Source organism: Ranitomeya imitator, chromosome 6 (assembly GCF_032444005.1).
Source record: "Ranitomeya imitator isolate aRanImi1 chromosome 6, aRanImi1.pri, whole genome shotgun sequence".
Classification (NCBI taxonomy): domain Eukaryota; kingdom Metazoa; phylum Chordata; class Amphibia; order Anura; family Dendrobatidae; genus Ranitomeya; species Ranitomeya imitator.
Genome location: NC_091287.1, coordinates 414,208,170 through 414,233,682, shown reverse-complemented (window position 1 = coordinate 414,233,682; position 25,513 = coordinate 414,208,170). Strand labels below are relative to the sequence as shown.

Here is a 25,513-nt window from a genome sequence, read left to right as displayed (position 1 = left end):
TGTTTTTATCGCAGGCTTGCAAAACCGACATACGGCTATACAAGGGATCCATGTGTTAAAAAAAAAAAAAAAACATATATACTGTCTATATATATATATATATATATATATATATATATATATGTCAGTAGACACATATATGTATATATATTAATATTTCATCCAGCGCGATATAGCAGAAAGCCGGTAATTCAATTACCGGCTTTTGCTTTCTCCTTCCTAAAACCCGACATGATATGAGACCTGGTTTACATACAGTAAACCATCTCATATCACCATTTTTTTGGCATATTCCACACTACTAATGTTAGCAGTGTGTATGTGCAAAATTTGGCCGTTCTAGCTAGTAAATTAAGGGGTTAAATGGCGGAAAAAATTGGCGTGGGCTCCCGCACAATTTTCTCCGCCAGAGTAGTAAAGCCAGTGACTGAGGGCAGATATTAATAGCCTGGAGAGGGTCCATGGTTATTGCCCCCCCCCTGGCTAAAAACACCTGCCCCCAGATGGATTTACAGTTGGACATTACAGATCTGCGGAAGGTAAGGATATTGTTGGTTTATTATGTTTTTTTTGTTACAGAACGAGGGTCTTCAGTGATTGGATTGGGCGTTAAATAAAATATTACAACAACCTTTGTTTTTATTTCATTAAAATAATTTTTAATAATGTGTATGTGTTTTTTTAACCCTTTACTAGTATTGGATTAATAATGGATAGGTGTCATAATTGACGCCTCTCCATTATTCATTTGGCTTAATGTCACCTTACAATAGCAAGGTGGCATTAACCCTTCATTACCCCATATCCCACCGCTACACGGGAATGGGAAGAGAGTGGCCAAGTGCCAGAATAGGCGCATCTTCCAGATGTGCCTTTTCTGGGGTAGCTGGGGGCAGATGTTTTTAGCCGGGGGGGGGGGGGGCGAATAACCATGGACCCTCTCCAGGCTATTGATATCTGCCCTGAGTCACTGGCTTTACTACTCTGGCGGAGAAAATTGTGCGGGAGCCCACGCCAATTTTTTCCGCCATTTAACCCCTTAATTTACTAGCTAGAACGGCCAAATTTTGCATAGACACACTACTAACATTAGTAGTGTGGAATATGCAAAAAAATGGTGATATGAGATGGTTTACTGTATGTAAACCCGGTCTCATATCATGTCGGGTTTAGGAATTACCGGCTTTAAAGCTATCTAGCGCTGGAAGAAATATTAATATATATATATATATGTGTCTCACTGACATATATATATATATATATATATATATATATATACATATATATATATATTCTATGTGTCCACATTTATTCTACTGGAAGCTGTCAGTGTGATTTTACTGTACACCGCAATAAATTGCCGGCTTTTCTATAGAACACCGCTGCGTATTTCTCGCAAGTCACACTACTGGTCCGTGTGTGATCCGTATTTTTGGGGCTTCCATAGACTTTCATTGACGTTTAATTTGCGCAATACGGTGACAAACGCAGCATGCTGTGATTTTCTACGGCCGTAGAAAGCCGTATAATACTGATCAGTTGAATACGGCAGATAGGAGCAGGGGCATAGAGAATAATTGTGCCGTATGTTTTGCGAGTTTTACGGACGTAGTTTCTGCGCTCTTACGTCCGTAAAACTCGCAAGTGTGAAGTAGGCCTAAAAGTAAGTACATTTGGAATTTAAAGGAATACTCAGATAAAATACAAAAACCTTGCAATATTCTAATCCCGAAGTAATGTCTCAGCCCTTATATCTGGATCTTTACATATGGATAATATACTTACGTTCTCCACAGTGTTCAGTTCCGTAGGCAGTGCCTTCATTTGCTTTTTGTGTTTCTTTTTAAGGCAGTAAACAGTGACAAGTGTGATTATTAGCATTACTACAAATATAGTCACGGATGATGAAACGGCAATCACCACTGTCTCTTGGCTGGAAACTTTGGTTTCACATTTACTTCCAACATACCACCAGTCATTAGTCACTTTGCACCTATAGGAGAGAATATATGAGATGAAATTAAAGCTCAGCTGGCGAGACAACTACTGTGTTGAGGAAGGAAACCAGTATAGAAGAAATTAGACCAATTTGTCGGAGAGCATTCCCACGTAGCCCCTCTGCTGCGGACCCCTCACAGTACAGATGCTGCAGAGATATTGTTACAAAATAAATGCTGGGGAGCCGCACACTTTACCATTTGCACCAGAAAGAGTGGAATGTGCATCAACATTCTCAGCAAAAATTTACAAACATCAGATCTCAAACCGCAGCTCTTCAATTTACGCTGTAGCCTTTAGATATTTTTCCTAGAACAGTTTAAATTTGCATTTCACTCATTTTTATCTTCTGACACTGTCACATTTTTGGACATTACTCTGCCAGGAATACCATAAAGAAATGCTATTACTGCTTCACATCACAAAGCAGTGACTGGCAATGCCATTCTGCAAGTTAACACACCCAGAGGTCTGTGACACGCAAGTGCGGAGGCTGCAGCACAATACTATGAGATCGTTGGGGGACACAATGCTCGAAGCGTAGGAAAGGCCTAATCTGTGAGGTAAGTATCCTTTTTTTTCTAAAAGAAGCAATCCCATGAAAGTTGTTTTCCTCTTAATATATTGCAATCATCATATTATTTAGCACTGTGCACTTACAATTGCTCATTTTGCCTTTCTTCCAAGCTAATTCTTCTCTTTTCTCTGCTCTATGTAGAAACAGGAAGTCTCTTTTGCCTGCATTTATCCTTCCCCTCTTCAATTCCTGACCCAACTGCTCCCTCCTCCATGGAATTTTGCAGTGACTCATGACTTGTGCAGAGAAAATTGACCTCATGTTTCTATATAGAGCTTAGAAGGATTCAGCTAGTCAGTTCTTTATCATGTGATGTCATAGACCTAATGGAAAACAGAAGAATTAACAGGGTAGAAAGGCAAAATGAGTAATTGTAAGTACATAGTGCTATGTGATCACTGCAATGTAAAAACGTTGATGGGAGTGCTTCTTTACTTTTACTAGGCAAATTAGGGATAATTAAAAGGGGTTGTCCAGCTGTTTAAAGGAATTGACTATTCAGACAAACTCTTCTCAATCCTCATGTTTCTCCCTTTTAAATTAATGACACATATTCCCCTCCGGTGCCTTTCCATCAGTGTCCACACTGGCTCTTCTGGGGCTCATCTGACATTATGTCACGCGATCCCTGCAATGAATGGATGGAGAGGACTGTGCTGCTCTGCTTAAACAGCTACGCAGTTCTTTCTATGATAAATTATAGCACTTCATTTGCACGTTGGCCAATCGATAGGGCCGGCGTTAGGGGCAGGCAGATCAAGCAGCTGCCTAGGGCTCTACTCCTCCAGGGGCCCCCAGCCAATGGCTGCTATGGGGCCCCTGAGTAAGAAGGGCCCAGCACTGCCCCTCCCCGCATCATGCATTCAACGTATCGGCATCATAGATGCCAATAAAGTTGAAAGCAGTGATGGAGGAGAGAGCATCATGTGACACTCCCTCTCCCATCATTCTGCCTCTGACTCAGCATGTTTCAGCAGTGGAGCTGATGAGACGCTGAGACGCTCTGCAGAAGTCAGCAGCTGGGGAATGAGGAGGAGAGGTAAGTATTGTGTGTGCATGTGTGTGTGTATGCCTGCATTATAGTGTGTGTGTGCCTGCATTATAGTGTGTGTGTCTGTTGCACAATAGTGTGTGGGGGTACTGCACTATACTGTGTGTGGGTGGGCTGCATTATACTGTGTGTGGGGGCTGCTCTATACTGTGTATGTGGGGGGCTGCATTTTACTCTGGGGGCTGCACTATACTGTGTGGGGGCTGCATTATACTGTGTGTGAGGGGCCTACATTATACTGTGTGTTTGTGAGGGGCTGCATTATACTCTGAGGGGGCTGTGTTATACTCTGGGGGCTGCATTATACTGTGTGTGTGTGGGGCTGCATTATAGTCTTAGAGTGCTGCATTATACTGTGTCTGGGGGCTGGATTATACTGTGTGTGGGGACTGCACTATACTGTGTGTGTGTGTGTTTGTCGGGGGTTGCATTATACGCTGTGTAGGGCTGCATTATACTCTGAGGGGGCTGCATTATACTCTGAGGTGGCTGCTTTATACTCTGAGGGTCTGCATTATACTGTGTGTGAGGGAGCTGCATTATACTGAGTGTTGGGCTGCATTATACCATCAGGGAGCTGCATCATACTGTGTGCGGGGGCTGCACTACACTGTGTGTAGTGTGTGGGGGGCTGCACTATACTGTGTGTGCTTGTGGGGGGCTGCATTATACTGTTTGTAGTTCTGTATCATACTCTGATCAGGCTGCTTTATACTCTGGGGGGCTGCATTATACTGTTTGTGTGTTGGGGCTGCATTATACTGTGTGTGTGGGGAGCTGCATTATACAGTGTGTGAAGGGGCTGCATTATACTGTGTGTAGGGCTGCATTATACTATGATGGAGCTGCATTATACTGTGTGTGTGGGTTAGCATTATACTCTTAGGGAGCTGCATCATACAGTGTGTGAAGGGGCTACATTATACTGTGTGTAGGGCTGCATTATACTATGAGGGAGCTGCATTATACTGTGTGTGTGGGTTTGCATTATACTCTTAGGGGGCTGCATTATACTGTGTGCGGGGGCTGCACTATACTGTGTGTGAAGGGACTGCACTATACTGTGTGAGGGGGGCTGCATTATACTGTGTGTAGGGCTGCATTATTCTCTTATGGGGCTGCTTTATACTCTGAGGGGCTGCATTATACTGTGTGGGGGGCTGCATTATACTGTATGTATGGGGGAGCTACATTATAATGTGTGAAGGGGCTGCATTATACTGTGTGTGGGGACTGCACTATATTGTGTGTGTAGGGGGATGCATTATACTCTTAGGGAGCTGCATTATACTGTGTGTGGGGGCTGCACTATACTGTGTGCTTTGGGGGGCTGCACTATACTGAGTGTGTTTGTTGGAGGATGAATTATACTGTGTGTGGGGCTGCTTTATGCTATGGGAGGGCTTCATTATATTGTGAGGAGGTTTCTTTATACTCTGGGGGCTGCATTATACTGTGTGTGGGGACTGCACTATACTGTGTTTGTTGGTGGATGCATTATACTGTGTGTAGTGCTGCATTATACTATTAGGGAGCTGCATTATACTGTGTGTGGGGACTGCACTATACTGTGTGTTTTGGGGAACTGCACTATACTGTATTTGTGGGGGGCTGCATTATACTGTGTGCAGGGCTGCATTATACTCTGAGGGGGCTGCTTTATACTCTGGGGGGCTGCATTATACTGTTTGTGTGTATGGAGCTGCATTATACTGCGTGTGGGGGACCTACATTATACTGTGTGAAGGGGTCTGCATTATACTTTGTGTGGGGAATGCACTATACTGTGTGTGGGGGACTGTATTATACTGTGTGTAGGGCTGCATTATACTGTGTGTTTTTGGGGGGCTGCACTATATTATTATTATACATTTTTATAGTACCATTTATTCCATGGCGCTTTCCATGTGAAAGGTGCAAATATAGACAAGTACAATAAACATGAGCAAAACAAGGTACACACAAGTACAGAAGGAGAGAGGACCCTGCCCGTGAGGGCTCACAGTCTACAGGGGATGGGTGAGGATATGCTAGGAGAGGGATACTGTGTGTTTGCGGGGGGGCTGCATTATACTGTGTGTAGGGCTGCATTATACTCTGAGGGGGCTGCTTTATACTGTATGTGGGGGGAGCTGCATTATACAATGTGTAAAGAAGGGGGCTGCATTATACTGTGTGTGGGGACTGTACTGTACAGTGTGTGTGGGGGGCTGCATTATTCTGCATGTGGGGGCTGCACTATACTGTGTGTGTTTGGGAGGCTGCATTATATTGTGTGTAGGGCTGCATTATACTCTGAGGGGGCTGCTTTATACTGTTTGTGTGTTGGGGGCTGTATTAAACTGTTTGAGGGGCCTGCACTATACTGTGTGTGCTTGTGGGAGGAGCTGAATTATACTGTGTGGGGGTAAGGCCTGCATTACACTCTGAGAGGGCTGCATTATTCTTAGGGGGGCTGCATAACACTGTGTGTTTGGGGGGGCTGCATTACACTGTGTGTGAAGGGGCTGCACTATACTGTGTGTTTGTGGTGGTGGGGCCTGCATTTTACTGTGTGTGTGGGGTTGCATTACACTCTGAATGGGCTGCATTATACTGTGTGTGGAGGCTGTATTATACTCTGAGGGGGCTGCATTATACTCTGAGGGGGCTGCTGTTTACTCTGAGGGGGCTGCATTAAACTCTACCAAGGACTTTGGGGAGTGCATTTTACTATATGTACTGCATGAGACCTGCATTATGCTGTATCAAGGATTATCTGTACCAATCATTCCTCCTCAGTCGGAGTAAGGGTAGATGCACATGGTCAGTAAACGATGCGGGGTTGGACGTTGCATACTTGTGCAGCGTCCAGATGTTACAGCATAGTGGATGGTATTTCAAGAAATCCCATGTCCACTATGTGTGCACAAACACTCGCAGATCACCCGCGGAGACGAACATGTGGAGCGTCTTTCCAGACAGCAGCAGGTCAATTTATTTTTATTTGTCTCCGCAAGATAAATGTCACCTGTACAATGTATTGAACGCAGTGAATCCGCATGGTTCAATGAACACATGCGGATTAACCTGCGTTCAATAGCCGGCAGCGCTTTGGACACAGCGGACATGTGCTGCATCCAAAGCGCTGCCAATTACTGAACGTGTGCATCTACCCTATATGGGCTGGTAAACAAGAGTCGAACAACTTCAATATTGTCAATCGCGCTCATTTAGCGGCCTGAATTCAGCATGTAAATACTACAGAAATGTTTGTGTGATGGTGCAATATTTGAGCATTTGGGGCCCCACTTTAAACTTTTGCCCAGGGCCCCACTTTGTCTAAAACAGGCCCTGCCAATTGGTAATGGAAACTTAGGGGTACACTTCCCCTGTAAAGGATTGGCACCACAGCTACCTCAGCAGATCCCCTAGCATCAACACTGATATTCGTTATCATGTAGGTTTACATAAAAAAAAAAGAACTGTACAAAATCTTAAGAAGATCTGTTAACCTGTTAACATTCATATATGTAGAAAATATGATCATTTAGTCATACCTGCAAACCGGGCTCTCTCCTTCAATGACACAGACACCATCATTTTTACATCCAAAGTTTGTACAAGCATCAGTCCCTGGTTTGGAAGTTGTCCTGGGTGCTGGTGGTATTACAGTGGATGGGGGTATTGGTTGAGTGGTATTTAGATGTGTTACATCTAGTGTAAAATAAAAGACATTACTAAACCAGAAACAATTTGTATGTGCACATACATTTCTAAGGTGATTTCAGTATTTCATTCTAGATGTAAAGTATACAGCTTGTACACTGTATTTTTAATTGCACTTATATAAAAAGTGTATTCAGTTTCATTGTAGATTATCAATGTCTTATAAGATCTCTCACTCAGTTTATTTATGGGTATTCTTTTTACCTCTTCTTAACCCTTTCTACCTTTTTTCACTTTCTCTTTCCCATTTGCCTGTAAGGCTCTGTGAGCACAGAATTACTGCTTAAACTAAGCCCTGCCAATCGGTGTGTCATGGCGGGGGCAAACATTTACATACACCTTCCCACCTGCTTGTTTTCCCTCTAACTATGCCCGCTCCCCTTTTTTGATTGACAGCTCTGTCTTCATAGACCCAGTGTGCATATACAGTATATATATTTTTTTTGGGGGGGGATGCTACTCAATTGGTTGGTCCTGAGGCAACACAGGAAGCATCTCCAGTTAAATGTCCATGCTGGTTAATTGGTGCTTCATAAACCAGCCGCAAGCAAAGGAAAAATAAATAGCCTTTTGGTGCAGGTAAAACAAAGTAAGCAGTTCATAACAAAGTCTGTTTAGAGCCAGTCCAGGTCACACAGACTGGATAGCATCCAGTATACCAGCTCAGATTGGATATAACACTCCGGAGGCCTTCTCCCTCCACCCACACAAACCATGTGACAAACAACAGTCTCCACTTTAACATGTGTACCACACTCAGAGGTGGGGAATGTGGGCAGCCAGAACCGGTCATCTCTCAGGCTGCCGGTAAAACCTGGCCCAGATGTACAAAACAAGCCTCTTAGTACTATGGTCACTTGACAAATGCTAAAGGTTTATATCTCAGATGACAATCTCCTCTGTGATACACACCTCCTATCAACTATTTTTCCCGTGGCCACCTTACAATATTTATATATCTTTTTTTGTCATCTGTCACATTCCAAGAGCTATGTGCTGTATAAGGAATTGTTCGATTGCAGTATTTTTGATCAGTTTGCAGATAACAGCCAATGTGCCTTTGCACACTAATGATTGTTCACACGGGCCATCGAATTATGGACAAGACTAGAGCATCAATGACAGGCTCAGGTTTTAGTTTGGAGTTCTGGCCTGTTTGTTACGCAATCCCAACATGTGATCATTCTGTCTAACAGCCGCAAATCATGCAGCCGCAGGAAGTCGAACATAATACACAAGCACGCCTAGATGCTCAGATAACACCATGTCATCCCAGCGCATTTGCTCATCACTAGTGACAATACGTGATTTGCATTCTGGTAGTCACAACTTTTCCTGCTTCTTTTTTATTGTTCTTTTGCCTATTTGCACACTAATCTTAGTGAAAAGACGCATGCCTCTTGATGAAGTCAGTGCACCTTACAACTGGTGTGCACCTCCGCCCACCAGGAATGTTACTTTAGCCAGGGACTGGCATACATTTATAGTATAATTTATACCATTTTTAGGGCACAAATTAAGATGGTCAGGCTAAACTGCGCTCCTTTCAGCCCCAGCTCGGCTCACTTTGGTACAGCTGGCTTAAACTGGCGTAAAAGCACAAAAAGTCTAAATTATGTTCTGTAACTTTGAGATGCACAAAAATATTGTGAATACTGACATCTCCTTGATAAATCGGTCTATAACCTTTATTCACTAACAGCTGCACAGCCCGAGTTAAAGTATCTCAATTGCTGTCTATGCAGAGCGCATCAGTTGAAATGACTTTGCTATACTGTTGAGCTTGTTATTCACCGCACACTCTTATTTCAAAGATGCAGAATTTGTAATTTAAGTTGCCGATTTGAACTAGAAATGTAATTACACATCAAGGTGCAGGGAGAAATGCAAGGACATCTAATGTTTCACCCATTTCCTGGGTTTTGCTAACAACGTAGCTGTATGCAGAGTTGAGTAGAGGCGCTCCTGCACCTAAGTCTGGCTCTACTCAACTCTGCATATAGTGACGTTGTGAACAAAACCCAGGAAATGGGAGAAACATTGTATGTCATTGACGCATTTCTCCCTGCACCTTGATGTATAATTACATGTCTACTTCATATCTGCAATTAGAATAAAACTTTCTGCATATCTATAATATAACGCTGGGAGCGTCACTCTGTCCGAAGCCTTTATAGACTGCGCAGGCGCAAGCGCCGGCGCAGTCTGGCCCCCACAAAGTGACGCTCCCAGGAGATCGCGGTGTGCGTAAGCACTGAACGCATACCGCGATCTCCACCGGAGAGTCAGGGACCGTGGACGCGCCAGGAGAGAGGGTAAGTATATTCACCTGTCCTCCGTTCCAGCGCTGCGTGCGGCTCCGTCTTCCGGCTCCTCTGCTGTGACAGAGTCCAGTCACAGGCAGAGGAGCCGGAGTGGGTGTTCAAGAAAATGGCGCCGGAAAGCGCGGACTGCGCAGGCGCCGATTCCTGCTGCCGGAATCGGCGCCTGCGCAGTCCGCGCTTTCCGGCGCCATTTTCTTGAACACACACTCCGGCTCCACTGCAGGTGTGTCTTCAAGAAAATGGCGCCGGAGAGCGCAGACTGCGCAGGCGCCGATTCCTGCTGCCGGAATCGGCGCCTGCGCAGTCCGCGCTTTCCGGCGCCATTTTCTTGAAGACACACCTGCAGTGGAGCCGGACGATAGGTGAGTATGGTATTTTTTTTTTTTATATGGCAGCAGCATACGGGGGCATATAATACAATAGTGGCGCAGGATGGGAGCAGCACATGACAGAACGGGCGCAGGATGGCAGCAGCACATGACAGAACGGGCGCAGGATGGCAGCAGCGCATGACAGAACGGGCGCAGGATGGCAGCAGCGCATGACAGAACGGGCGCAGGATGGCAGCAGCACATGACAGAACGGGCGCAGGATGGCAGCAGCACATGACAGAACGGGCGCAGGATGGCAGCAGCACATGGTGGAGACCATATACCAATATAAATGCTCGCCACCCGGGCGTAGAACGGGTTCAATAGCTAGTTTGATATAAGAGTGTGCGGCGATTAACATCTATACATACACATAGGATTCTGCATCCCGTCCACCAGCACCTCGAAGTACAGACTGTTTCTGCCAGTCTTTTCTCTATACTGCTGCGCTCTGCACAGGCAACAATACTGTAGAGAAAAGAAGACTTGGAACTATGGCTTTTGATAAAATGGAGACCATGTAGCAGAATCTGCTGAATTCAAAGCACTTTTGCTGTAATATGTTATCAGTTATTTATCTGTGTAACTGTGTTGCTTACTACAGTCATGGCCAAAATTTTTGAGAATGACACCAAAATTATATTTTCACATGATCTGCTGCCCTCTGGTTTTTATTAGTGTTTGTCTAATGTTTATATCACATACAGAAATATAATTGCAATCATATTATGAGTACCAATAGGTTATATTGACAGTTAGAATGAGTTAATGCAGCAAGTCAATATTTGCAGTGTTGACCCTCCTTCTTCAAGACCTCTGCAATTCTCCCTGGCATGCTCTCAATCAACTTCTGGACCAAATCCTGACTGATAGCAGTCCATTCTTGCATAATCAATGCTTGCATTTTGCCAGAATTTGTTGGTTTTTGTTTGTCCACCCATTTCTTGATGATTGACCACAAGTTCTCAATGGGATCAAGATCTGGGGAGTTTCCAGGCCATGGACCCAAAATCTCTATGTTTTGTTCCATGAGCCATTTAGTTATCACCTTTGCTTTATGCAAGGTGCTCCATCATGCTGGAAAAGGTATTGTTGGGTGCCAAACTGCTCTTGGACGGTTGGGAGAAGTTGCTCTTGGAGGACATTCTGGTACCATTCTTTATTCATGGCTGTGTTTTTAGGCAAGACTGTGAGTGAGCCGATTCCCTTGGCTGAGAAGCAACCCCACACATGAATGGTTTCAGGATGCTTTACAGTTGGCATGAGACAAGACTGGTGGTAGCGCTCACCTCTTCTTCTCCGAATAAGCTGTTTTCCAGATGTCCCAAACAATCGAAAAGGGGATTCATCAGAGAAAATGACTTTGTCCCAGTCCTCAGCAGTCCACTCCCTGTACCTTTTGCAGAATATCAGTCGGTCCCTGATGTTTTTTCTGGAGAGAAGTGGATTCTTTGCTGCCCTCCTTGAAACCAGGCCTTGCTCAAAGAGTCTCTGCCTCACAGTGCGTGCAGAAGCACTCACACCAGCCTGCTGCCATTCCTGAGCAAGCTCGGCACTGCTGTAGTCCGATCTCACAGCTGAAACAGTTTTAAGATACGGTCCTGGCGCTTGCTGGTCTTTCTTGGGCGCCCTGGAGCCTTTTTGACAACAATGGAAGCTCTCTCCTTGAAGTTCTTGATGATGCGATAGATTGTTGACTGAGGTGCAATCTTTGTAGCTGCGATACTCTTCCCTGTTAGGCCATTTTTGTGCAGTGCAATGATGGCTGCACGTGTTTCTTTAGAGATAACCATGGTTAACTGAAGAGAAACAATGATACCAAGCACCAGCCTCCTTTTAAAGTGTCCAGTGATGTCATTCTTACTTAATCATGACTGATTGATCGCCAGCCCTGTCCTCATCAACACCCACACCTGTGTTAATGGTTCAATCACTAAAACGATGTTAGCTGCTCCTTTTAAGGCAGGACTGCAATGATGTTGAAATGTATTTTGGGGGTTAAAGATCATTTTCTGGGCAAATATTGACTTTGCAAGTACAGTAATTGCTATTAAGCTGATCACTCTGACATTCAGGAGTATATGCAAATTGCCATTAGAAAAAATGAAGCAGTAGACTTTGAAAAAATTAATATTTGTCTCATTCTCAAAATTTTTGTCCATGACTGTAGTTTCATAAGGAAATGATATTGGGCAAATCTATTTGTTCTTCTGGGTAAGTCTTCAGAAGGATTAGTCTCATTCTGTTGCTCCCTATGCAGAGTGCAGCAGCATGAAAACGTAATCTCAAAAACTGCACTCTGCGCAGTCACCGAGACAAAAAAAGGTTCTCATTACATTGATTACACTGAAATCTTTAATAACATGTGGTATATATCACTCCGTGGAGGGGTGGCATAGGGGTCCAACCCTTAATGCAATAATTTGAAAAACTCGGCACTCATCAGTATGCAAGAACTGAAGAAAGTTTATTTGGTGCAATCCAACATAATGCAACGTATTTTATGAATTTTGACGTTTTGGTCTACCATCCACACCTTCATCAGAGAGAAGAAGAGTACAACTATAGGTGCCATGGTATGCAACAACTGATGCTGTAGAATGGCCACGGCGCATACAGATGTTCCCTCTTTTCTCTTGTAATCTGCTACCTTTCTGATGAAGGTCTGGATGGCAGACCGAAAAGTCAAAATTGTTATAATACATTGCATTATTTTGGATTGCACCAAATAACCTTTCTCTAGTACTTGCATACCAACGAGTGCCAAGTTTTTCATATTATTACACTGAATGCTTTGTCACCTTGGTTGCTGCCAATGCAGAGCACATCAGTCAATGGCAATGCCATATCTATAGTTGCCGTTGTGCTTGCTGGGTTCCAGATATGTTGCTATTGACCATGAGAGATAGCCTAAATATTTCACCCTTATAGAATTTGAAGCCTGGGGCTGCTGTCCCCGTGGCCCCTTCACTCTATGCATCTGGTGACACTACAGTAAGGCTACGTTCACATTAGCGTTGCGCGCCGGTGCGTCGGCGACGCAACGCACGACGCACAAAAAACGCGAGCAAAACGCGCGCAAAACCGCTGCGTTTTGCGACGCGTGCGTCGTTTTTGACGAAAATCGGACGCACGAAAAATGCAACTTGTTGCATTTTCTTGCGTCCGACGCTAGCGTCGGAAACGACGCACGTGTCAAAAAACGCCACCCAAAAAACGCACGCGTCCCCTATGTTAAACATAGGGGCGCGTCGCCGCTGCGTCGCCGACGCAACAGCGACGCACATTAGCGGAACGCTAATGTGAACGTAGCCTAATTCAACTCCTAGCTCAAACAACTTATTTTTCCAGGAAAAGTGTTGTCTGTATGGACATTTTCCTTGTAACATTTGCAGAAGGGAATTTGCAGTATAACATGATGGCAGCCATAGATGAATGACTGACTATGTAATAGAAATGTTCCCATAGAGCAATATTCACCCCACAATAGCACGTCCTTTTCTTCTCTGTCTGGCGTAATTTTGTGGATGGAATAATGAAGTATAATAAGCTATTCCATCCATACTGTAGGTGTATAATGAAATAGCATATACCTGTCTACATACTGTTTAATTCTTCTACAAAAGGAGGCTATTTGTAAGATATCCCACTGTATGCGAGCATCTTTGTCATTGGTATAAATCGGAAAATCCTTCACAACGTAGGCTCTGAACATGATGTGCCATTACTTACACAAAGAATGCTGACTGCCAATGCAAAGTACAAGAAAACAAAGCTATCGTAGTAGATGCTACAGGAATGCTCAAAGGTATGACAAGTAATAAAAAAGAATCCCATTGCCACTAAGACAGATAAGAGGAATAGTAAAGGTCAGTGGAGATAAGCACCTTGTTATATCGTGAAGAGCCCGCCTGCGCTCAGATTACTGTGACAACTTATTGCCAGGATGATTAACACCTTAAAACTTTTAATTTAAAAAAGGAAACGTTTTTGTTCTTCCATTTCCCCAATGTTCTGGTAACATTCAGAACATTTCCACTCCAAGCAATTTGAACAATGTGAAGTTGTGAGATGCCTCCGAATACATGCTATATGGTTGTCGGCATATTGTTCGGCCAGCATCTATCTTGATCTTCCCTCCCTTGCAGTGCGCTTCTGCGTTCTCTGTGATAGAGTCCATGTCAGACTCCTCTGGCAGCAGCTTAAAGGTACCGTCACACTAGACGATATTGCTAGCGATCTGTGACGTTGCAGCGTCCTCGCTAGCGATATCGTCCAGTGTGACAGGCAGCAGCGATCAGGCCCCTGCTGTGCTGTCGCTGGTCGGGGAAGAAAGTCCAGAACTTTATTTGGTCGCTGGACTCCCCGCAGACATCGCTGAATCGGCGTGTGTGACACCGATTCAGCGGTCTTCACTGGTAACCAGGGTAAACATCGGGTAACTAAGCGCAGGGCCGCGCTTAGTAACCCGATGTTTACCCTGGTTACCATCCTAAAAGTAAAAAAAAACAAACACTACATACTTACCTACAGCCGTCTGTCCTCCAGCGCTGTGCTCTGCACTCCTCCTGTACTGGCTGTGAGCGTCGGTCAGCCAGAAAGCAGAGCGGTGACGTCACCGCTCTGCTTTCCGGCCGCTGTGCTCACACAGACAGTACAGGAGGAGTGCAGAGCACAGCGCTGGAGGCCCTGCGCTTAGTTACCCGATGTTTACCCTGGTTACCGGCATCGTTGGTCGCTGGAGAGCGGTCTGTGTGACAGCTCTCCAGCGACCAAACAGCTACGCTGCAGCGATCCGGATCGTTGTCGGTATCGCTGCAGCGTCGCTAAGTGTGACGGTACCTTAACTCTTAGAGCACAAAAGAATGAGTCTGATATTGGACATGCCGGATCCGTAACTCACCCTACAACCATCTTTCGGGGGTCCCCATACACATTACACTGTTGGATAAACCTGTTAATATTGGAGGTTTCAACCGAGGGCAATCTAATGTGCGTGTGTGGTTGTTCCCTTTCAATTAAGTTTGTACCCCAGTTACTTCTAAAATGTCAAAAAGTGCTGTACTCGCTTTCCCCGGGCCCACCGGTCAGTCTCCGCCACTGCCTCCGGTCCTTGACAGTGGCTATGGCATCACCTTGACAACGAAGTAGCCAATCAGTGACTCCAATGGGAGCATTCCACACTTTCCATTTGCTTCTTTTCTTGTGTTAATCTTTTTTTCTTTTAAGCTTGCCGCCGGGAGCTGCTTTTAGGGCTTCCAGATATTTTCCCCTCATTTCCAAATTTTTGAAGAGTCACTACATTTTTCTGCAAATGTAATCCAGATTCCCCCATAGTAATTTAATGTACACCTCAAATATTGCCTCAATCTTTGCAATGTTTAAGAGCAAAATGCAAACTTTTACACTAAAAAGTCCAAGCAAAAATAAAGAACGTAAGGGTCCCCTAAAAACAGGATTCTGATGAAAACCCCAATAGATTCCCAATGGAAACGGTCACATTATAGGCCAGTAAGTCTAACCTCTATTGTTGGTAAAATATTTGAAGGGTTTCTGAGGGATGTTATTCTGGATTATCTCAATGAGAATAACTGTTTAACTCCATATCAGCATGGGTTTATGAGAAATCGCTCCTGTCAAACCAATCTAATCAGTTTTTATGAAGAGGTAAGCTATAGACTGGACCACGGTGAGTCATTGGACGTGGTATATCTCGATTTTTCCAAAGCGTTTGATACCGTGCCGCACAAGAGGTTGGTACACAAAATGAGAATGCTTGGTCTGGGGGAAAATGTGTGTAAATGGGTTAGTAACTGGCTTAGTGATAGAAAGCAGAGGGTGGTTATAAATGGTATAGTCTCTAACTGGGTAGCTGTGACCAGTGGGGTACCGCAGGGGTCAGTATTGGGACCTGTTCTCTTCAACATATTCATTAATGATCTGGTAGAAGGTTTACACAGTAAAATATCGATATTTGCAGATGATACAAAACTATGTAAAGCAGTTAATACAAGAGAAGATAGTATTCTGCTACAGATGGATCTGGATAAGTTGGAAACTTGGGCTGAAAGGTGGCAGATGAGGTTTAACAATGATAAATGTAAGGTTATACACATGGGAAGAGGGAATCAATATCACCATTACACACTGAACGGGAAACCACTGGGTAAATCTGACAGGGAGAAGGACTTGGGGATCCTAGTTAATGATAAACTTACCTGGAGCAGCCAGTGCCAGGCAGCAGCTGCCAAGGCAAACAGGATCATGGGGTGCATTAAAAGAGGTCTGGATACACATGATGAGAGCATTATACTGCCTCTGTACAAATCCCTAGTTAGACCGCACATGGAGTACTGTGTCCAGTTTTGGGCACCGGTGCTCAGGAAGGATATAATGGAACTAGAGAGAGTACAAAGGAGGGCAACAAACTTAATAAAGGGGATGGGAGAACTACAATACCCAGATAGATTAGCGAAATTAGGATTATTTAGTCTAGAAAAAAGATGACTGAGGGGCGATCTAATAACCATGTATAAGTATATAAGGGGACAATACAAATATCTTGCTGATGATCTGTTTATACCAAGGAAGGTGACGGGCACAAGGGGGCATTCTTTGCGTCTGGAGGAGAGAAGGTTTTTCCACCAACATAGAAGAGGATTCTTTACTGTTAGGGCAGTGAGAATCTGGAATTGCTTGCCTGAGGAGGTGGTGATGGCGAACTCAGTCGAGGGGTTCAAGAGAGGCCTGGATGTCTTCCTGGAGCAGAACAATATTGTATCATACAATTATTAGGTTCTGTAGAAGGACGTAGATCTGGGTATTTATTATGATGGAATATAGGCTGAACTGGATGGACAAATGTCTTTTTTCGGTCTTACTAACTATGTTACTATGTTACTTCAATTAAGCCAATGAGATCTTTTGTACACGGTCTGAACTCCTTTCAGGCAGTATTCACCTTTTTCATACATGTACAAAAAAACATGGTAGAGCACTTTTTTGTTTATGTCTAAAAAGAAACGAACACTGCTGTGTCCGAGGACAGGCGCTCTCTAAAGTTTCTGCAGCGCCCCAGAGACCTGGTCGTTGCAGTATAGCGCTCTGCCACTAAGGGGAGCAGGTATCACCAGAACACATTACACTTCACACTCCGGCCACTAGGGGGAGAAAAAGGCTTTATTTATTGGGCCACTCCTCACACTGGTAAAACTAGGGGCTGGGAAGGAAGTTAGTCAGAAGCTGACTGGGTTGGAACCAGGCAACATCCCATGGCAGGGGGTGTTGCGGGGAGAAGACACAGGGGGGTCCCTGTCAGGCGTGGGAACCTGGCAGGTGCCTAGCGAACTGAACAGAACGTAACGGAACCGCACCTGCACACCTTGCGGCGGTATCCTAAGAAAGAGACAAGAAGGGAAGAATATTGTGGAACAGTGTAAACGAGATCAGCACAAAGGAGAGCCAGTAAGAGTCGTGCCGAGAGAGGAAGGCAACATCTTACTGAGGCGCATAGTCGGTGGCCGGATCACCGTAGGAGTAACTGACTTCAGGCCTTACTTCAAATTCCGCTGGACAGTTAATCATAGGTTGGCTGTCTACCGTCTACACCTACGAAGACATAGGGGGCAACATTGAGAGAGGGGCGTCTCTAGGGTCCCGGAAGACCTCCAAGCCTTCCCGTCATACGGGTGTGTCCTAGCCAAAATATACCTGGGGGACCAGAAACTAGCAACATCTGGAACCAAAGAACGAGGGAGAGAAAGGAAGCTGTAGAGAACGAACGAACGAGAGCAGCAGTTGTGAGGACTATTCCGAATGCTCAGCAGGGTAGGACTACAACACACAGGCGCTAATGGTAAGCAACGATTTCCATCTGCGAGGGAAACTCTGGATGTGCCCATCGGACCGGCCGGTCTCAGAGAGCCCTGTTGAACGTACTCTGGATTGAGGATCCTGAAGCCTTCGGTAAAGAGACTGCAACCTTGTGTCCTCGTTATTGACTGCACCTCACACCATCACCATCCACCTTACTGGGAAGCCCTGGGGACATACTTCACCTGTGGGAAGTTATACCATCCAGCTGCCATTCCATCACCCCAGCGGACCCCACAGCAGCGTCGGTCACCCTGACCGAACACCACAGGTGGCGTCACGAACCCTTGACAGACTGTACAAATCCCTTTACTAGATGCCCCTTAGCAGGGTCACGGACCGGGTCTAGCCACCGTGACAGCCTCAGAACCGAACCAGAGAGGCCCGGTACTGAGAACTCGTGGCCCTGTGTCTGGGGGCGCTCCATTTCTCCGTAGGCTTCATTGAAGTGAATGGCCCCAATGTCAGGGGTTTCCTGTGGAATCTGTTTTTTTGGAAATTCCAACAAAAACCCATATGCAGTACTCAGCGGACAGCATTGTAGGTGTCTAAACCTAGCCTTGCACCATGCACACCCAGCTGAGACAATTCTATAGTGGTGCAGTTGCTAGAAGGATTTTTGTGTTTTTTTTTTCTTTTAATGACATTATGATATTTCAGACTTAGATGTTGTCATTGTTCATCTCACCATCTACTGATAGTAATAGGAAGGCATCTCCTCCTTTCAAAAAATCTCTGCTGCGAACTCTTTCATGTGTGATATATGCTGTAGTTCCAAGTCCTGGTCCACGGAAAAACTGTGTTCCATTATCAAAGGAAACAGAGGAACCAACTAATTCCGGTTTATCCCAGAAATATTTATCACCATCTGAAATTAAAAATGCACACTTTATGAGTTTTTCTGTCTTGTAACATCTACATTAAAAGCCATAAACATGTATATCTATAATATAATGCTGGGAGCGTCACTTTGTCCGAAGCCTTTATAGACTGCGCTAGCGCAAGCGCTGGCGCAGCCTGGACCCCACAGAGTGACGCTCCCAGGAGATCGCGGATTGCGTAAGCACTGAGCGCACACCGCGATCTCCACCGGAGAGGCAGGGACGCGCCAGGAGAGTAAGTATATTCACCTGTCACCCGTTCCAGCGCTGCGTGCGGCTCCATCTCCCGGGTCCTCTGCCTGTGACGTTCACAGTTCAGAGGGCGTGATGACGCGCCTAATGCACGCCGACCTCTGACTGAACAGTCACAGCCAGAGGAGCCGGAAGATGGAGCGGCGCGCAGCGCTGGAACGGGGGACAGGTGAATATAGCAAGTGTCGGGGGACCTGAGCGAGCGGCGACTCCGGCACCTGACCCCCACAGCGCGCCTGTGTCCCCGCCTGCTCAGGCCCCCCAGCACTCGGCGCCCAGCGACGATAGGTGAGTATGGTATTTTTTTTTTTATATATCGCAGCAGCATACGGGGCATATACTATGGAGCATCTTATGGGGCCATCAACCATAATGGAGCAGTGTACGGGGGCATATAATACCATGGAGCATCTTATGGGGGCCATCAACCATAATGGAGCAGTGTACGGGGGCATATAATACCATGGAGCATCTTATGGGGGCCATCAACCATAATGGAGCAGTGTACGGGGGCATATAATACCATGGAGCATATTATGGGGCCATGAACCATAATGGAGCAGTGTACGGGGCATATAATACCATGGAGCATCTTATGGGGCCATCAACCATAATGGAGCAGTGTACGGGGGCATATAATACCATGGAGCATCTTATGGGGCCATCAACCATAATGGAGCAGTGTACGGGGGCATATAATACCATGGAGCATCTTATGGGGCCATCAACCATAATGGAGCAGTGTACGGGGGTATATAATACCATGGAGCATCTTATGGGGCCATCAACCATAATGGAGCAGTGTACGGGAGCATATAATACCATGGAGCATCTTATGGGGCCATCAACCATAATGGAGCAGTGTACGGGGGCATATAATACCATGGAGCATCTTATGGGGCCATCAACCATAATGGAGCAGTGTACGGGGCATATAATACCATGGAGCATGTTATAGGGGCCATAAACCTTTATGGAGCAGTGTACGGGGCATATAATACTATGGAGCATGTTATGGGGTCCATAAACCTTTATGGAGCAGTGTACAGGGGCATATACTATGGAGCATCTTATGGGGGCCATAAACCTTTATGGAGCAGTGTACGGGGCATATACTATGGAGCATCTTATGGGGGCCATAAACCTTTATGGAGCAGCGTATGGGACATATGGATGGGAGCAGCAAATTACAGAACGGGGGCGCAGGATGGGAGCAGCACATAACAGAACAGGGGCGCAGGATGGGAGCAGCACATGACAGAACGGGGGTGCAGGATGGCAGCAGCACATGACAGAACGGGGCGCAGGATGGGAGCAGCACATGACAGAACAGGGGCGCAGGATGGGAGCAGCACATGACAGGATGGGGGCGCAGGATGGGAGCAGCACATGTCAGAATGGGGGCGCAGGATGGGGGCTCAGGATGGAGCAGCTCATGACAGGATGGGGACGCAGGATGGAGCAGCACATGACAGGATGAGGATGCAGGATGGCAGCAGCACATGACAGAACAGGGGCGCAGGATGGGAGCAGCACATGACAGAACGGGGGTGCAGGATGGCAGCAGCACATGACAGAACGGGGCGCAGGATGGGAGCAGCACATGACAGGATGGGGACGCAGGATGGGTGCAGCACATGTCAGAATGGAGGCGCAGGATGGGAGCAGCACATGTCAGAATGGGGGCGCAGGATGGGGGCGCAGGATGGAGCAGCTTATGACAGGATGGGGACGCAGGATGGAGCAGCACATGACAGGATGGGGATGCAGGATGGGGGCGCAGGATGGAGCAGCTTATGACAGGATGGGGACGCAGGATGGAGCAGCACATGACAGGATGGGGATGCAGGATGGAGCAGCACATGACAGGATGGGGATGCAGGATGGAGCAGCAGATGACAGGATGGGGACGCAGGAAGGAGCAGCACATGACAGGATGGAGACCATATACCAATATAAATGCTCGCCACCAGGGCGTAGAACGGGTTCAATAGCTAGTTATTATATAACCACAGTTAAAGTGTACATTCAAGTATAAATTGAATTCATATGATGCACCACTTGTAATAAGTTTTAACTTTTCCTGTGGTTTATTGATGTCCATTCTGAACATTGCAGCAATTGATGGTAAAGCTCAAGTGCCTCCCTCATTGCTTCTGGAGCTTTACAGTCAGTGTACATGGGTCAGTCCTGCTAAAGCTCAAACGTGAGGAGCTGCAGATGGTACAGCCATAATGTTGTATTTAGCCTGTATCCTTTGGGTATTGTTAATTCGCTCCATATAAATCTCTTAGAACTGAAAAGTATGCTGTATCGTTGTCAGAAAGGCTGTATCTCCCTTTATGAAAGTTTAACTCCATCTTAGGCTAATTTCAGGTGAGTTTTTCATGCTGCGTATTTTCAAAAAATGCAAATAACTTATTTTACTTAGTGGTTGCAGAAATCAATCAAAAGCTCACCAAAAAGCTCATCATGGAAGCGTAGCTTTAGGCTACATTTATATAGCCGTATAAAACGTCCGAGTGCAGCCTGCTTTTTTTTTTTTAATCATGTGGCGCACATACCCATAGGTCCTGATTCATCGAAGTGTTTATGCCACTAAACTGGCATAAAACACTTTTAAAAGTGACAATTTTTTTTTAGTAACGCATAATTGCACATCTGTGAAAATCACAGAGCCAAGTGTGAGATCTATGAGACTCAGAGCAGATCCTATTCCGATCCAATTTTGAGACTTCTCGCACGTCAATACCCGGCACTGCCGCCGGCACTCAGGAGCGGAGCGTTCAGCGCATGTATTGCTAAGCCGCCGCACACTCCAATCTGAGTGCCGGGTGCAGTGCCGGGTATTGACATGCCAGACTCATCCGAGTTTCTCGCATGTGAGTATGGGCCCTAAGGCCGAGATCACACATGCGAGAAACATGGCCGAGTCTACCCGGCACTGCCGCTGGCACTCAGGAGCGTAGCGTGCGGCTCCATGTATTACTATGCGGCCGCACGCTCCGCTCCCCCTTGTTTTGTTTTTTTTCCTCTGTGCTATGTTGTGCATCAATATGTGATTCTTCAGAATTTGGTTTAGTCTTTGCCTGATGAAGAGACCTGTGTAGTCTGGAAAACTTGCAATTTGTTACCATCATTTCAGTTAGCCATTAAAAGGTATCAACCACTGAGGACTCTCAATTCTAAATATTTTTCTTCCTAACACCAGAATTTTGTACCCATTCTGACATGAATTTTAAAAGTAAACACACCAGCCTTGTCAGGTCTAAGAGATCTACTCAATAATGTTTGCTGCTTGTATTGTGAAATCTGTTGATACATCGGCTTGAAATAATATGCCACTTCCTTGAAAAGGGTTGTACAGTTCCAAATTTTTTGTTACCTAAAGCTTATAATGGTATAAAATAACAAATGAATGCTATACTTAAAGATTCCCCACAAGTCTCTGGATACCGGCCTGCACTACAACGGTTCAACACACACATGTGATTGCTGTGTTGAAACATCATCGCAGGAGGTCAAGATACGGAGACGGGTAGGAGACCCAGGAGTCATCAGCATGAGAACAATGGAGGATTGTAAGGTTAAGATTACTCAGTCTGTTATTTCATACCATGAAACTTTCTATATATTACAAATAGTCTTTTATTCACATTAATAATTTGATATGTCATCATAACAAAAGAATCAGTGTTATTTTATCGTTATTTGTTCTTTATATTTCTAGGTGTCATTATATTTTACAAGTACTTAGCCCTTGTACTTGTACTAGTAATAGTAGTGGACAATTACAAGTTTAATTTTTGATAAGACTTCCGATGATAAATCATGTATTCTACTCACCTGTCAGGCGGTTGGGATCTGTTGTAATGCTCCGCAGATTTGACATGCGCTTTCGAATATCTGGATTTTGATCCATGAGAGTCATTGTCGCTTGTCTGAGAGAACACGGCCATTGTAGTTTGTTGTCATTCTCTCCAGAGATGAGATGGAAATATATCTCTAGGTTGTCAGCATTGGCTGAAAGTTGTACTTGAAAAGCATAACCATCCTTAGAATAGTACGGTGGGCTATAAATCTCCTGGGATAGATTGCTTAGCTGGTTGGTAAAGTTGCGGATGTGCCAGATATGATGTGGACACTTGGCCTCTGAAAAATTGATGTCATCAACTGAAATTCCACCAGCAGAGGCTCCAATGCCTTTTACTCCTTCAAAAACTACTCGGAACTTGTTTTTGGTGGATATAGAGACGTGGTATAACTGCCAGTATTCCGCTGGTTGACCTAAAAAGAAAAAATAATCACAAAACAATTGCCTCAATAATTGTCATTCTGAAGACATCCATCCGGTGACTCCATGCCGGTTATGTGCTTGTAAGGGTGTGATAGGGACGGTCATACGCCTCTCCCTCGGAACATAACGTTATGTGGTTATATTGTACATACAACCTTAAAGGCACTAAGCAGATAATGTATCATGTTCCTAATGTATAATACATAGGGTTAAGTATAGGACACAGGAATAGATAGAGCCTCAGGTATACATAAGCAATGGGAAAGTGCAGTGGTGGGCTCTATAGAATTAGGAAGTTATATAGGTACAAGTTAATAAACAGTTAATGTTTTTTTGAGCTGCTCCATTATGGGAGAGGCAGTGGCAGTTAACCAGTGGGGCAATTCCTAATTAGAGGCAGTCAGAGGGAAAGTGAGAGTTTAGATGGAGAGATAGCAGCAGTTGAAGCCGGGGAGCACAAGGAGCACGGGCTGTTCAGCAGGAAGAGAACGTCAGCCATAAAACTTGGAGCGACATTCCTGGAACGTGTGGGGCCTATGGTCTTACTGAGGCACTGTGAAGCATGCCTAAATATCTTCTTAGGAAAAGAAGTCAAATGGGGAATTGCATACGGGAGTTAGGACGGGACTCATAGCAGCTGCAGAGCCAGAAGGAGTATCCCAGGGGCTAGAGATGCCTGACCAGGCTCAAGGCAAGGGAACAGCGGACATCAGAACATGCTGCGTTATGGACTTTGAAAACGGAAAAGTTTGTACCCAATACTGTGTGTCTCATTAGGATGAAAATGGACCGTTAAGTAAAGTTCTTTATTATAAAACAAATTGGATGTCCCCTAATGTGTGTGCGGTGGGTTGTGAACCCGAAGAACCAGAGAAGGCAGAGGCCTGCAACCAAAATCATAGCACATGGGAATCGGGACACCATACATTTGTAGGGTTCCAGGGTGTGGGAACACAGCAGCTTCTCGCCCATGACTACCACCCTGTGCACCTAACATGCTGACCATAGAAGTCTATGGAGAAATACTGTACATTCAAATGGTGCCAATTTCATAATGATACAAAACAACCAAAAGAAAAAATGTCCCATGTTCCATTAAGTGCCATATTGTAGAGATATCCTTATCCAAAAAGTAATAAGATTTATAAGAACTGCGGTACATAGTACTGTGGACCCATACACTTTAAAGGGAATCTACCAACAGGATTTTACTACCACGTCTGAGAGCAGCATGATGTATGGCAGAGATCCTAATTCAAATAATGTATTACTTACTGGGCTTCTTGCTGCAATTTTGATAAAATCACTGTTTTTTTCTGCTGCAGATCTCCAATTCTCTGAATGCTGATTCTGTTTCCACGCACACCACTGATTGGCAGCTTTCTGTGTGCATAGGCAGAAAGCTGACAATTAGTGATGGGTGTGAGATTATTCAGAACTCATGAATATGGACGAGCATGTTAAATAGTTAGTGATAATCTACTGCTGATAAAACAGTGATTTTATCAAAACTACAGCAAGCAGCCCAGTAAGTGACTAGTGATGAGTGAACTTCGGATTCTGGTACCTGACCTGAACGTTAACTTAAAGTTCTGTTCGCATAACAGTACTTTACTCGAATTTGAACATCTAACCGAACCCCATTGAAATGTATGGGGACCCGAACTTTGGAGCTGGAAAAAACTCTCTCTCACTTCCCTCGGAACTCCAAACTTTGCACCGGACTTCCGAGAGAAGTCAGTATTCAGCGTTTAGCAACCAGGCACGAACTGTTCGGTACGAACTTTTAAGTTTGGGTTCACTCATCTCTATAAGTGTCTCATCACTGATATCAGGGTCTCTTTCACTATAAACCTCTTGACACATTCTACAGGGTGGTCCATGTACTGTATATGGATACAAAATGGGAATGGTTGGTGATATCAACTTCCTGTTTGTGGCACATTAGTATATGGGAGGGGGAAAACTTTTCAAGATGGGTGGTGACCATGGTGGCCATTTTGAAGTCTGACATTTTGGATCCAACTTTATTTTTTCCAATGGGAAGAGGGTCATGTGACACATCAAACTTATTGAGAATTTCACAAGAAAAACAATGGTGTGCTTGGTTTTAACGCAACTTTATTCTTTCATGAGTTAGTTACAAGTCTCTCTTTGTTTACAGCATTGACATGTCTCAGAG

The 25,513-nt window shown here is 45.0% G+C and overlaps 1 protein-coding gene across 1 annotated transcript in view; it reads right to left on the bottom strand.

Annotated features, from left to right (window-relative positions):
• Positions 1 to 25,513, bottom strand: part of MEP1B (meprin A subunit beta) — a 115,681-nt gene that overhangs the window by 37,976 nt on the left and 52,192 nt on the right. The window contains exons 11-14 of the mRNA XM_069731258.1: positions 22,881 to 23,321; positions 18,590 to 18,769; positions 7,166 to 7,322; positions 1,786 to 1,993 (exon numbers count right to left, since the gene is read on the bottom strand). Of these exons, the coding sequence (XP_069587359.1) occupies positions 1,786 to 1,993; positions 7,166 to 7,322; positions 18,590 to 18,769; positions 22,881 to 23,321 (986 nt within the window). The remainder of the gene's footprint in view (positions 1 to 1,785; positions 1,994 to 7,165; positions 7,323 to 18,589; positions 18,770 to 22,880; positions 23,322 to 25,513) is intronic.